This window comes from Pieris brassicae, chromosome 8 (assembly GCF_905147105.1).
Source record: "Pieris brassicae chromosome 8, ilPieBrab1.1, whole genome shotgun sequence".
In the NCBI taxonomy this organism is placed as follows: domain Eukaryota; kingdom Metazoa; phylum Arthropoda; class Insecta; order Lepidoptera; family Pieridae; genus Pieris; species Pieris brassicae.
The window spans coordinates 12,419,218-12,433,808 of NC_059672.1; the positions used below are offsets into that span (position 1 = coordinate 12,419,218).

Consider the following 14,591-nt stretch of genomic DNA (forward strand, 5'->3'; position numbering starts at 1 on the left):
ACTCGAGTCTTGTGTTAACATTTTCACGTTGAAATTACAGAGCTACATCAAAAATATTGGGAGTTGTTAACGACAAATCGATACTAATATTATCGAGTTTTTTTTACTCGCTTATCTCAGGCTTATACTGGGTCGATCGAAAGAAATATTTTTTTATGTAAATAAAAATTTCGTATGTACATTTATTTATAAAAGCTATGATAGATTAAAGTCGGTGAAGTAAGGGGTAGTGAAATACAGATAACAAGTATCTTACTACAAACATCTTATACCTTTATCTTGGGATGATTGATACTTGTGTAGACACGTTAGCCCGGTCTTACCACCCTCGGACAAGCACAAAAGCGTGGCCGCAGAGCAAGCGGAAAATAATAAACGACTCAATATAAGAGTCATTCCTCCAACTTTGATTTGGGTTCCCTTTGGAGTAGACTCTAGAGCCGTAGTGTTCGAGCGCACAGGCGCTAATTAAAGATTTAAGTTGGCGCCTGGTAGATAGTACCAGTGACTCCAGAGCTGGTGCTTTTATCGCTCAACGAATAACTATCGCAATATAGCTAGAAAATTTTAATTATTATTGTTATTATTACTATAAAGGTTAAGAATATTGTGAATACTTTATAAAGTTAAATAAACTTAAATCAATATATTATACTTAAAATTTCTTACCTTACCTATATGTAAAACTGACGAATCGTTTTAAACAATTCGCGAAATAGGTTTCTAACATAATCATTAACGGAACGTATTCAATTAAAATGTGAATTCTTTTTGCTGACTGTAAAGGCATCGACTTCGATGACAGCAAATTTTTAATGAGCACTTATAATAATTAATGATTAAAATCAAACATTATTAATTAATAATAACGAGCTGCGCATCCCGGCGTAATTAATCCGGGATAATTCAATTAATCCCTCAATTACCGATGTTTGAACAAGACCTAATTGGATCCAGCTCTTTGGCTGCGCTCATTAAACTTCACATTATTCAACACTTGTTAGCGCGCGCTCCAAACTGAAACTTTAATATACAATTCAACATAGGTCTTAACAAGTCCTTGGATTTATTGAAAAGTTTTAAACGATCTTCATTTTTCATTCACTATCATAATATCATTATTTCTTTTCTGTCACAGTTGAAACTCGAAGATGATATTGAGGGAATGCACATTGACATGATCAAGGGATCCAACTTTTTTATAATTTCTGTGAATATCGTATTGGTATGGCGGTTTATTTGCTGGTGCTATAAAGCGTGACAATTTAACGAGCTGCCTACAGATTCTGTTTATTCTGTATGCAAACACTAGAGACATTTCGCAGATTAAACGCACGTGTATTTCATTTGAGTATTCCAATGCTGTATTTATTTAAAGGGACATTCTTTGATTATAATATCAATATATGATCGTCTTTCAACAATGCGGGGTATTGCTAAGGGAATATGTACTCAACATATTGAAACAATACTATTTTATAGATGCGAGCAGGCATGATATATAGATAGCTTCATATTAGTCTTAATATAAGATTCAAAGTCGAAAACGCGAATAATGCCTACCGTATGTGATTTTCAATAGTTTTGAAAAACGTAGTCGTTAGAGCTAAAGTCTTACTCTGAGTTACAGTTATTGGTCCTTGCTAATTATGAATTAAGATTTACTTATTTGTGTAAATATCTCGTATTTAAATTTAACTTGCTACTTTTAATATAATTATCACGTAACAATAAAACAGTGAATCAATTGAGCCGTGAGAGGTGGGTTCAAAGGGCGCCCTGACACTAAGCCTGACATGACGGCTTCACACGGAATACGTGATCACACGGCCGCCCGCTGCCGCTCATATTGTAATTGGATTGATTGTTGTGTTATACATACATGATTACGCGATAATAGATACCCAGTTTTGTTAGCTGTTCGCTGACTTATCCACATATTTTGACTTATTATTGGTTAGCGACGCGATGATGCAATGTCCGGTGTTGCAAGCAATCACCTATGTGCATCTGCCAAAGATATCCTAGCTTCGGTGAACTAAACAAATGCTTCCGCCGTATACATTGATTTATTGTTTATGATTAATCGTCCATAATAACGCGGTACATCGTGTTACAAATGCTAAGTTATAAAGGCAAAGCTTGAATGGAGTCCCAGAGGCAGCGGAGCGCCCGCGGCGAGGGACCTCTAAGTGAATTAAGTGTTTGCTGAGACTACTGTACTCCACGAATATTTCATAGCGTTTCGCGATCTTTTGAAAAATTGTCAAGCTCCATGTTTTATTAATGAGTTGGAAGAACCGGAGCCATCTTCATCTCACGTTTGCGTCAATTTCAATTAAATAAAGCTCTCGCTTTGTTTAACGTGACTCGATAAAGTAATATAATTACATACTTTTTAATCAACTAAGTCATCTATTTAATTATTTTACTGCACTACCACAGTTCTTGAACTCATATACTAATAAGTAAAGTTCTTGGACTTTTTTAATCTTACGTTCTAAAATAAATAGTAAGCATAATCGCGAATTTAATCCCGCAGTCGTTGAATGTAAACACGTGTACAGTGGATAATTAAGAGCTTAAACGCCGCGAAAGCGAGGGGCAGCCCTAATTGGCGGCCGTCGCGAATAAAACCGAGGCGAGAGGAAGTCTGCGCTCAGTCCGTCGCCGCCAGCCTCCCGATGCTGTCCCTATACCGCGCGTGGCTCGGGCCTAGTCCGTGTGTGGCACGTCCCGTACCCCCGCCCGGGGCGCATCGGCCTGTCCCCAGACGGGCCAAAGCCCCTTCACCGCCTGCATCTCCGCCGCCCCCATCACCGTCATCCACCACGTCCAGCGAATTGGACGTGGAGCGTGTAGAAGCCCCAGAGCCGCCTAAGCGACAAACGGCCGTGCTTGACGTGGCCTCGTGCGATGGACCCGTACGCTTCACCCGTGTGCTCAATGGGGCCTGGCGAGAGGCGAGCCCTGAACGTGAGTGGGGCCGGCCCCGGAAGCAGCGTTCTGTGCTTCACTACTATCCGTGCAAGACTTGTGGCTGCAAGTTCCCTTCCTACTACTTCGTTCACAAGCACCGCAAGAGGTGTCACGCGGAGGAAGCAGACCGGGACTCGCCCGAGCCGTGCACTTCCACGGCCTGAGCGTGTGTTAACTATGTGATTAAAACTCTTCTTCGAACTGTTAGTTAAAACCGAACGTTCCCCACGTTGACATTTTATTATAGAACTCTACATTAATATTTAACTATGTAACTTAAGTGCTTCTCCGATCAGTGTTAAAAATTTGTTCGGCTAACGTCACGGCTTTAAAGCAGTTGAGTTTTCTTAGTTCTTGAGATAATTTTAGTTTGCCATAACTATTATGTTTTATCTATAATATTGTTATATGAGGTGATATACTAAGAATTCAACTTTCCAAATTGGAAATAATTCATCTAATGTACATTAACTGTATTTATCTCAATATTAAAAGTTATTGAAAATTATAAAATGTTTTAATTGGAAAAAATATGAAGTTATTACTGAAAAGGTGTAAGTAGTTGTTTGTTTTATTATATTATATTTACATTATTTCAATAGATGAGTGAGTGTTTCATTTACTTTGGATCTATTTGGAAATCTTTCAACAACATTGAATTTTCTACGTTATTTCTAAAAGATAAAATGAATGATGAGGATGATATTTGAGGAATTTTGTTAAATCTAAAGATCATTTCTATACCTAAATAAACAAGCTTAGACCTGAATTTTAGAACTAGGTCTACTTAAACCTAAAAGCCGGTATTGATGTATTAAAAAATATGATTTAATTTTAAAAACATCGCTGAATTTTTGCAATAGTAAATTATAAATAGCAGTGAGAACACTGAAATGACGTATTATTTTATGGTACTCTGACTAGTGAAGACACTTAGTAGAATATATTAATTAATGAAATTAACCAACCCTATTTGACATAAATTAACATTTTGCTATTTGTAAAAAAACTAATTACAGGTATTGGATAACTAACAGACTATTATATTAAGAACACTTTAAAGCTTTAATCCGTTCAAAAAGTGTTTTCTTAATGTGTAGAAGCTATTTTAACAAAAGACAATACTATGTGCAACAGACTATTATATATGAAATGGTCACATTACGACTACGACCAGTGTTTGAGGTTAATATTTTTAATGTGTCATCCACAGTTCGTAAGATACACACACATAATATGTTTTCTATTCTATTATGTTCTTGTATGCTATAACTAAGTCATTCGATAATATTTACTGGGAACGCAAAAAAAATCGAAATATTGAGATTGAGAGTTCAACTGTTTCATTTTAATGGCGGTTACCTGGCTCGGGCGTGGGCGGTGGATGCGTCGGTGTCGCCGCGGGCTGCGGCGTGGGCGGATTAGACTGTGACGTTGGCGGTTTTGGCTGTGGCGTTGGTGTTGCGGGCTGCGGAGTGAGCGGTTGGCTGCTACCTGCGTTTGCGCCACCAGACAAGCTTATGTTCGCCACTTGACTCGACGTGGTCTAAAGACAATATTGTCCAAGTTTAGTAAAATGATATTTCCATAATTACATTTTTTACGAGTTTTAAAATAAAAAAATGACAACATAAGCGGTGTGTAACTGACCGTAATAACAGAGGTGGTGTCTCCCGTTGGTAGGACGGCATCTGCAGGCGGCGGCGTGGGTTCGGGAGCCGTAGGACTGCCAGGGGGCAAGCTGATGGCACTGACACACACTGACTCGCTTTGCCCAGCCTCGCCGTCCGCCCCCATCAGGCTCGGCGTTGTGGATGACTGCTCCAGCGAAGGCAACGGCGTCGTCAGCCCGATACTGACGGCTGGTGGTGCGGATGACGCCGGCGGAGGTGACGGTGGCAAGGGAGGCGTCCTACTAAGTTCCGACCTGAGTAGAAATTGTGAAAGTGTATGAACACTTTATCAGGTATATATATATAGAGAAATATTTAAAAAGCCGAAGTAGGTTTTTATTCAATATTTCTATAAAAACGTATCTATGTTTTGCATATTCAATTAGCAACTTGTCATCCGTAAAGAGAAAAAATAATATTTTAAAACCGTAACAAAGTTAGCGGAAGGTTAATACGGTGGGGTTATAATTAAAAAGAGTAATTTAAACAATCGCAGCGCGGCCGTCGTGTTTATTGAGTGCGGTGATTGTGCGGGGAGCCGCGGGCAAAACGAGACTGCAAAGAGCGAATTGAGCTAATTATGTTTACTGTGCCTGCCGCTTATCTTGTGCCCAAAATCCGATGGATTCGCACACATATTAAAAAAAACTCGTATACTTAAACATTATAATGCTTAAGTAGTATTAAGTATATCCATAGCGATAAATCACCTACATAATGAGCCGGATTAGGTATTACGTATTTAATATTTTTTATTGTTCTTTTTCTTACGGAACTGTTTGAACTTTTTTGTATATATAAATCATATTATCTGTAAATATTGACTAGTCAGTCACCAACCACCTTTAATATTTTGAGTAAAACTATTTATTATGTGTGTATTCATGTAAAGTTCGATACTTTATATATGTTTTAATACAACTTACTATTTAATACAGACCCCAAAATGAAAACACAATATAAAATTTGTCATCGGTTGTTACTTTTGTGAATGGTTGTAATCAATTGAAAAATAATGAAATAGAATTAGCAGAGAATGCGGTATATTTGAACGCAATTAAACAGCGTCAATTAATAGAGTAGTGGCCGGTGGGTGGTAATTATCTCCGGGCGAACGCAAACTGTTCCCGTTAACTCAGTATTCAATTAATCCTAACTTACATTACTTTACTCTCATTTATTAAAATCATTATGGTTGTGACATATTAACCGCAAAATATATATGCAATTTACAAAAAACTTTAATGGTTTTAATTGTTTTGTTTTATTTGTAAATAATCTAGAACCCCAATTAATACAGTCGATTTTCTAAATAATAAAAGAGTCATTTTATATATTAAAATGAAAGAAAATAAAACAGACCTATATGAAATATCAATAGCGAAGCAGGATTGCAAAAAGTAAGTTTTTTCGTTTATGCTAGCGGCCCCCTCCTCCCCTATCGGCGAGCGCTTTAATTAAGGCAATTAGAAAGATGGGTTGCCGCGTGTTTGCGTAAAAATCTAAACAAACCGCGTACTACGGGCCCACTAGTGACGAGCCAACCAAGACGATGATACGGGTGAAAATAATATCTCTCTACTCACAAGTGGTCTTTACCATATTTTATATGATAATAAAATTAAAATTAATCAAAAAGATTGTATCTAAATACATACACATTTAAGTCATAGTTCGTTAAACGTCAGAAACAATCGACAATCGACAAAAGCGTTGCACAACCCGTGGTCGCCCCCGCTCAGTCTCCGGGGACATTTCAACAAATAATAGCTGGAGTGATTGTCAACATACGCACGAATATCGCGCGGTCATAATACCCCATCTTCCCGTGGGACATCCGTCCCATCAATACGATCAAAAAAATCATCACTTGATGATGAAGCAAGGAGCTGCTGTAACCAAGTATACCTAGGAATATTTTCTAATGGCTAATCGCGTGGCTATACCAACCCTGCCAACTAAGGTGGTGCGTTCTAACCTCAGCTGTGCACACACTGAGGTTAGAACACACACACACACACTTCTGCATAGAAGTTAAAATAAAACATCATGAGGAAACCAGCATATCTGAAGGACGGCATAGTCGACGGCATGTGTCCGTCACAGAAGACCAAAAGTCGTAACGTCACTTTTTTATTTATTTATTAAACTACACAATACAAAACATCTTTTTAGACTAATAGTATTATTATATTACTATGTTTTAGATGTTTCACTCTTGATTATAAAGCAATGGACCTATTGATATTTAAATCAATTTCATTCAAAGCGATACATATTTAATTAAATTAGCGATATTAAAAACGGAATGAAACTTGCAGATGGTAAATTGAATAAGAAAAAAGGCCAGCAAAGTGGATTGGAAGAAAAATATGAATTTTAAACGATTAATGAAATGAGGGATCCTGAACTCGTAGCGAGTGGCTGTGGGCAAACACCGACCACTCGGCGTGTGTTAACATCGCTGTTCACCTTTTATTCAAATTACATTTCTCTTATGACGGAATTTTGGCTTATGTCAAATTTGACGAAGATTTAGAAAATTCATTTCTTATTTTTAAATATAAAGAATAGGTACACGGAGAGCACACATAGTATTGTCTTTTGTTAACATAGCTTTTACACATTAAGAAAACACTTCTTAAACGGATTGAAGCTATGTATTATTATTATAAACTTATAATTAATTACAAAATTTTATTTTATTTTTTTCCGTCGTTGACCACGCACGCTGTAAAGCACGCGAAATGTCGGAAATTTTTAAATTTAAAATTATGTAAATAATTATAAGTTTATAATAATAATACATAGTTTCAATCCGTTTAAAAAGTGTTTCCTTAGAGAACACACATATTAGAAGACACTAAACATTTTCGGAATAAATTAATATTTTACAAATCAATAACAGTACAATGACATGTGTGCGTGAAAACCTTTAAACACTCAATAGGGAATGAGCTAGAGACATTTTTGTGTAACTTTACCGATTTTTTGGGGCCTTCAACAGTTCCAAGCCTTGAATCATGTTTTTTATATTTTCCTACTTTAATAAACATTAAGTCAACTTTTAAACATGTGTACTTCGACACTTGTCACGTGCGTCAATAACATGTTTCTTCTGTCGCAATTTGTACGTAACACTCGTAAGATTTTAAATCAATTGTCATGCCTTATTTGAATTGATGTTTTATTAAAATAATTCAATGTTGGTGCTTATCTCGCTCAACGAATAAGTATCGCAACACAGCATGGAAATGCTGCCATCGTTAAGGGTACACTGCCACAGGACCAAACTTATTAAATTTGTTTTATATTACTTTTATTTTCTATTTGAGAAAATATTAAATACTGTATATTTGATTGTTATATTAACCAGAAAACTTCCTTATTAATTCAAGTAGTTAATTTTGCTCTTATGTATTATCTTATAGTATTGTAATGAATACCGACACTTCGGTTGATGGAAATTGTGTTCCACCGTCACATAAAATTCAGTATTTTAATATTTATTAACACCAAACCATATGGTATGTATACACCATATATATGCTGAATTTGAAATAACTATATTGTGAACATTGTACAGAAAAGGTAAGCAAGAAAATGATTTTATGGAATTCAATGAATTCGTAAATCCTACGGTATTGCGGATGCAGGAGTGCAGTACAATACTAGTTGTTTGAACAACTGATTGAATTGTATGTTTATTGATGTTATTTATTTTGACCGCTTTTTGTTTGAGCTCTCAATCTCTGTCATTATTACAATTGATGCAATTATTGGTTTTAAGAGCTGAGATTTCTTAGGTAAATATAGAAAAAATTTTTTTATCGCAAAATGTCTGATTAATTGTAAAAGCGACTGGTACATGATATATATGTCGCAGTAAAGTAGTTAAATCAGAGAGTTAATTGAATCTCTAGACAGTTAATTAAATATAATCGATATTCAATCAAGTCGCTAGCATTTTGATTTAAATAAAGCAGCGTCGAAAACGTTTAACTATCTCTCTGACCGAAAGCCAGCGTGTTGATTAACAATGCAAACAATGCAACAAGCCTCCGCCATGATTATTTCATTAGTTATTGTTATTTCGGTGTGATCGTGAAGAGCTGAGAGCTTAGAAATTCCGTGTTTTGCTTTATTGTAAATGGTTAAGTTAGGTTAGGTTAGTCTTGTTGCCTAGGAACGTTTAGGAAACTCGTTAAACGTTTCGTTCACTCACTTGTCTGACGGAACTTTAGCGACTTGATTGGACATAGATTTTTAATTAATTGTCTAGAGATTCAATTAACACTCTGATTTAACTACTTTACTGCGACATATATACTGCCAAGTTCAAGACAATCAGTTAAAGATCGTGTAGAATCGATAATAAGTTTAAAGTATATTAAATATGTGTACACTATTGTGTTTGTCGACTTAGTAATAATAATAAATATTATTAAAGGTTTGTTGACAAAATAAACATTCTTTGATAAGCCGATTAACTATATTACTCTATAAAAAATACTGTTTATGTATTTTCTTATGTCCATATTGTTATTTTAATTGAGAGGGCGCTAGATACCGATTGCAATATACGATAAACCTAGATTGTAATTGTCCCTATTTCGCAAGGACTTTGAATTGCAATGGTCACAAGGCGTTAGATGTCGCTTAGTGAAATAGCGGTTAAAAGTAAAAGTCAACTAAAACAGCGCCATCTAGGGGTTACTTTGGATTATTTAAATAAAGCGAGTATCAACGACCTCTACGAAATAAATTTTGAACTACCGTGTGAAACTAGAGAAGGTTTTTACCGCGTTTTTCAAAAGTGAAAATGAAGTTAGAAATCCAAGTTTTATTCACAATAACAATTGGCCACGTGCATGACTGAGATAACAAGGGGGAAGGACTAATGTTTATTTTATCTGTACCATGCCATATCTGTAATAATGTGGAATAACTGTAAATTGATAATACATTTACATATTTAGAATGTGTATCAAAAGAGACTTCGCAATACGAACAAGTATTAGTAACCTATTAAAAATATCAGTGATGAGAATCAAACACTTAACCACTAGCTAAGACTAAAATTATAGCCTACTAATATATCAGTTATCTTTTAATACAATACTGTAAACATTCTATGGAGAATATAAGCAAGCAAAATAATTGTATGACATTCAATATATGCATATTCTTGGTCTTATTGAAATAAATTTACCCACAGATTCCGTTCCATTTTTAGTTCCATTCTTAGAACCATAAATAAATAAAATGATCTAGAATAAAATCGCAAATAAACTGACCGAAGGATAAAAAAATAGAACAACTAGAAATTCTGCTGTACCTGGAGGGATGCGCAGAGGGAGGTGCGTGGGGAGGCATAGGTATGCCATTGATATCGGCCACAACTGCTTCTTCCATACTGGCGGTGTCCTTATCAGCTACCCTAGTCCCCTGAGATCTTTGAAGGCGCGTTGTAACCCCACTGGAAGCATGTACGAGTTCTGGCTCGGGTGGCGGCCGAGGCCTCGCGTGTCTTCTTGGACGTGGCTTACGGAGTAACTGTTTGTAATTCTCTGCCTTCTTGGATAGGTAGTAGAATCTGCCAAAAACATTGTTTATGGTTTCATAAGTATTTGGATGTTTTAAAACAACACTTTAAAAACTGTAGTGTTGTTTCAGCTTATCTCTTAAACAAATAGTTTGATAAAATAATGAAATATACGACAAGTAGTAATGAAACAAATAAGATCTGAGAATTAAGTACATATTGTTTTGATTCCTTAAACTTTGTTATTATTACAAACTACATATTACATTATCTTTATATATTTTGTTATATGTGTAAAAAACTATATAAAATATAATTGAAAATTTATATATAGTTGTAAATTTTCCTTCATATATTAGTATGAAGAAGTATGTAGTATTCATTTAATCATCAAATCAAAACTAAATTATGTTTTCAGTAGAATTCACATTTTATTATTATTAATACTAAGAACGTACTGGTATTACAACAATCATATGATGTAGCACCCAACATGAAAGTTATATTTATCTTCTATTTATTATGAAAACGGCACGTGGCAATACACAGACACAATGTGACCAATACACGTGTTTCGTACTATATTAATAGCTTTGATTTATATAAATATAAATCAAAGAACAGAGTTATATTCCCGTGATAACAAAGTAGAGAATTATAAAAGACAATTAAATCCTTACATTTTGAAGTACAGTCAGAATCTGTTATAACGAAATCGAAAGGACTACTCATATTTGGTCGCAAAAACCGATAGCCGTAACAGCCAATGACATTGATATTAAGTACCTAATACATGGAATTCCTCCGGGACCTTTGATTTTGTTCAATACAAGACACAATTTAGAACAACATACCGGATGTTGTTCTTAAATTCAACATTTATATAGACATATATATTAAAATATGCTAAACATATTTTTATATATACAGACAGAAGACATACCTAACGCAATCCCGAACGGTCTTGCGGGGCAGGAAGGAAGAGATCTGGCCAAAGTTCTTAGGGTGCTGTAGAAATTTATCTCTGAAGAGGTCCTTTTCGACTGGGGACCATACATTTCGCAGTTGCAGCTCCTTATGTTCAGTCTCCATATCAATTTTACGTTGGTTTACATCAAGGGGTAACCGGGGTAGGCTTGGATCTCGTAATAACGGCGGTACTACGGTTAAGGATCGCATTTTCTTGTCTTCGTGTTCCTGCTCGTGTAGCCCGTCCGCGATTTCTTCTAATTCCGCCTCAGACTTGACTCTGGCGCCCAGTCTTAACAACCGCTCGCGCTCTTCCCTCTGTTTTCGTAGCTCCGGGAACACCTTCAATAGACCACCAAAATATAATTAGGTAAATAAGTTAGCAATGAAAATTGCTGTTTAATGTTTTATTTTTATGTGTTTATTATGTTATTTTTTATATATATTCATTGGTATGTAGAACATTGCTATGGTAACTGCCACTCACTCTACAATACTATTTTTCTACGGACATTCTTTGGTGGTAAGTTAATAAAAACATATATATATATAGCCTTGCTTGATAATGAACTATCCAATAGAAAAATAATTACAGTACTTCATGAGAGTGGCGCGTTTACCAATTTTTACTGAAAAAATTACCTTTTCAAAGAACTCCCTATTCCTTGCATCTTTTACTTTTCTCTTCTGTCCTTGTTCAATGCGTTCTACTCGTCGCATCCAATCTGCTGCGCGGCGGCTATACACTTCCGCTAAGGCGTCTTCTCTCTGTAAACAATGTTTTTATAAACAAACATATATATTTGCACCTATTGTTATTACGAATAATAGTCTAGAGGGCTTTGTTCGTCGCTCTTTGGGTCAAATAAATTACATATACAATGATAATAAATTACATAATTAACAAAATTTCTATTGAGGTAGACCTATTTGTTTGTACACTGGCTGAATTCACAAGAGTTGCTTGCTATATTGTTAGTTATAAGAATTTAGGTATATAAATATATTTTTCAAATGTTTTTTTTTATGTAGGATAATCGGTGTGGGTTATTTTGACGAATAAAAATAGTAGAATAAATAAATATATAAATAAAAATTATTATTTATTTACTATATATTTGCCTTAACCGTACGAGCAAGTGTCAAATGCGCAAATAGAAATACATTAGCCGGGATTTGAACGAGCGTTGCCTCGCTCGCTTAAGCCACTAAGGCAACACTACTCCATATATTTTTCCAGTCTTAGTTTCTCACGTTAAACACTAAGAGATCTGGTTCCGAGTAAAGTAGGAGAAAGTATGGATGGTTGTTTTAACAAAACTTCGATATAAACACGGATATAACTACGTCTACGGTTCTAATGCTTTCCCAGCCATGGTCAGCAAATGACAGCTGTATTTAAACCTAAAAAAATATTAATAAATCAATGGCGCTACAACCTTTTTAGCCGGACCTAAAAAGATTTCTGTATCTGTTTCATGAACATTTGTCAATCTTATACGCAAATAGGTGATCAGCCTTTTGTGCCTCACGCACGCCGTCGATTTTTGGGTCTAAGGCAAGCCGGTTTCCTCACGATGTTTTCCTTCGCCGTTCGAGCGAATGTTAAATGCGCACATAGAGAGAAAGTCCATTGGTGCACAGCCGGGAAGCAAACCTACGACCTCATGGATGACAGTCGCACGCTGAAGCCACTAGGCCAACACTGCTCTTACACTTCGGACTCGCGTAAACAAAGAACAATATTATAATAGATGTATAGTGAGATACAGAGGATGACGAGCGCTTCCTCCAATATAAAGAGAGGACCATCGACCAGTTTAACCACTGAACGGCCAAGACCCCGATGGCAAGGGTTGAGAAGTTGTAGGTATAAAGCGGCCGGAATAACTCTGTTAGCGCGTCTTGATTTGTAGCCATCATTTGTAGGTGTCGCTACAATAGATTAACATATTGGAAACTTAGAATCATTTGATACATACAAAAACGAAGTAAGGAAGTGGGATTAGTAAGATGACATTCAATGATCTCGGGAATAAAGGTGCCACGAATAGATTTTTATTTTGTAGTTCACAGGGCTTAAAACGAAAGAAAACTTATTCATAGTATCAAAAGGAGAACCACTCAGTTGAACATTATGCGGCCCATTGGGTGTGGCAAGCTGGCATAAGCAGTACCAATAAATACTTCTTAATTTATCAAGATTCAGCTTTTAAGTCAATAGACCAGTAACCAAAAACAAGTAAAACCAAGACTTGACCTTTGTAGATATTTGCTCACCTTCTCAGCCTCCACTCTCAAATTATTCAGATGCAAAGATAATCGTCTCCGAAAGGTTTTATGTCGCCTAATGTTTTCATGATAGACGAGCGTGTCCTGCGGCTGATTGTACAACGGGTACGTCACCGCCGGACCGAGGTGTGCCAATGCCGCGTGACCTGCCGCCGCCTGGAATACACAATTTATACGTTAGATAATCATTCGTCACTAGTAATTTAAAAAAATAAACCTTCTTTTTCTGCTATTTTTAATTCAAGTTGCTAAATTGCTTAAATTTGATTTACTTACATAGTTTTTTAATAACATACAATTATGTACGTACAAAGTAAGAAGCACAGACATTTCCAAATTTAATGCAAGTCTAGTCCAAACTAAAGATTTATATTATAGTTACTAAGAAATAGTAGACAATAACTGAAAATATTTACTTCAGACTTATCTAGGCACTTAAATCTATCATGGGGAAAAAAATATTTTATGAATTATCTTTTTCATGCAGAATATTTAAAATAACTCTCTTTAGACTACAATTTACTTCAAATTTAGATAAAGACTAATACATATAAGTGAAAGAAGAAGAATTTCTTTTTTATTTTTAACTATAATATATAACTACTTTTAATACATTTTTATGTTAAAATATATTATACATACCCGTTTCCTATTATCTGCATAGATGCACTGCGCGAGGGAACGATGTCGAGGCGGTGCTTCCTCGGGCTCCGCAGCTGCTGCCGGTTTCGAAGCTGATTGCTCTAACTCTTCTTGCTTCTTCTTCAGCTTCGCTAGTGTCGTCTCCGACAGCGCCATCTCTCTATCCACCTGAGGTCACGTCGTACATCATTTTAAAACGCTATCCATAAATGACTTTAATTCAAATTAAACAAGAACATTTACTTAATTAATAAATTAATGCTAATATTACTGATTCAGCAGTTTTTGTCTTTTTAACACAAAAAACTCTTTAAGCCATAAAGAGGTTTTTATCGTATTTAGTTAAGTGTCGTATTTCAAATCTTAATCAAATTTTAAAAATTATAGCTAATAAATTATATAAAATAAATCACACAGAATAAGGTTATAGTTAAAATAACAATATTACCTAATATTTAATAAATTGTCATCTTTATTTATGAAGTGCATTC

The 14,591-nt window shown here is 35.5% G+C and overlaps 1 protein-coding gene across 4 annotated transcripts in view; it reads right to left on the reverse strand.

Annotated features, from left to right (window-relative positions):
• Positions 1 to 14,591, reverse strand: part of LOC123713695 — a 66,217-nt gene that overhangs the window by 11,473 nt on the left and 40,153 nt on the right. For all 4 annotated transcript variants that reach the window (XM_045667510.1, XM_045667509.1, XM_045667508.1 and 1 more), the window contains 7 exons: positions 14,101 to 14,268; positions 13,447 to 13,614; positions 11,809 to 11,934; positions 11,141 to 11,508; positions 9,991 to 10,248; positions 4,630 to 4,906; positions 4,342 to 4,525 (listed from right to left, as the gene is read on the reverse strand). In XM_045667510.1, coding sequence (XP_045523466.1) covers positions 4,342 to 4,525; positions 4,630 to 4,906; positions 9,991 to 10,248; positions 11,141 to 11,508; positions 11,809 to 11,934; positions 13,447 to 13,614; positions 14,101 to 14,268 — 1,549 coding nt within the window. The remainder of the gene's footprint in view (positions 1 to 4,341; positions 4,526 to 4,629; positions 4,907 to 9,990; positions 10,249 to 11,140; positions 11,509 to 11,808; positions 11,935 to 13,446; positions 13,615 to 14,100; positions 14,269 to 14,591) is intronic.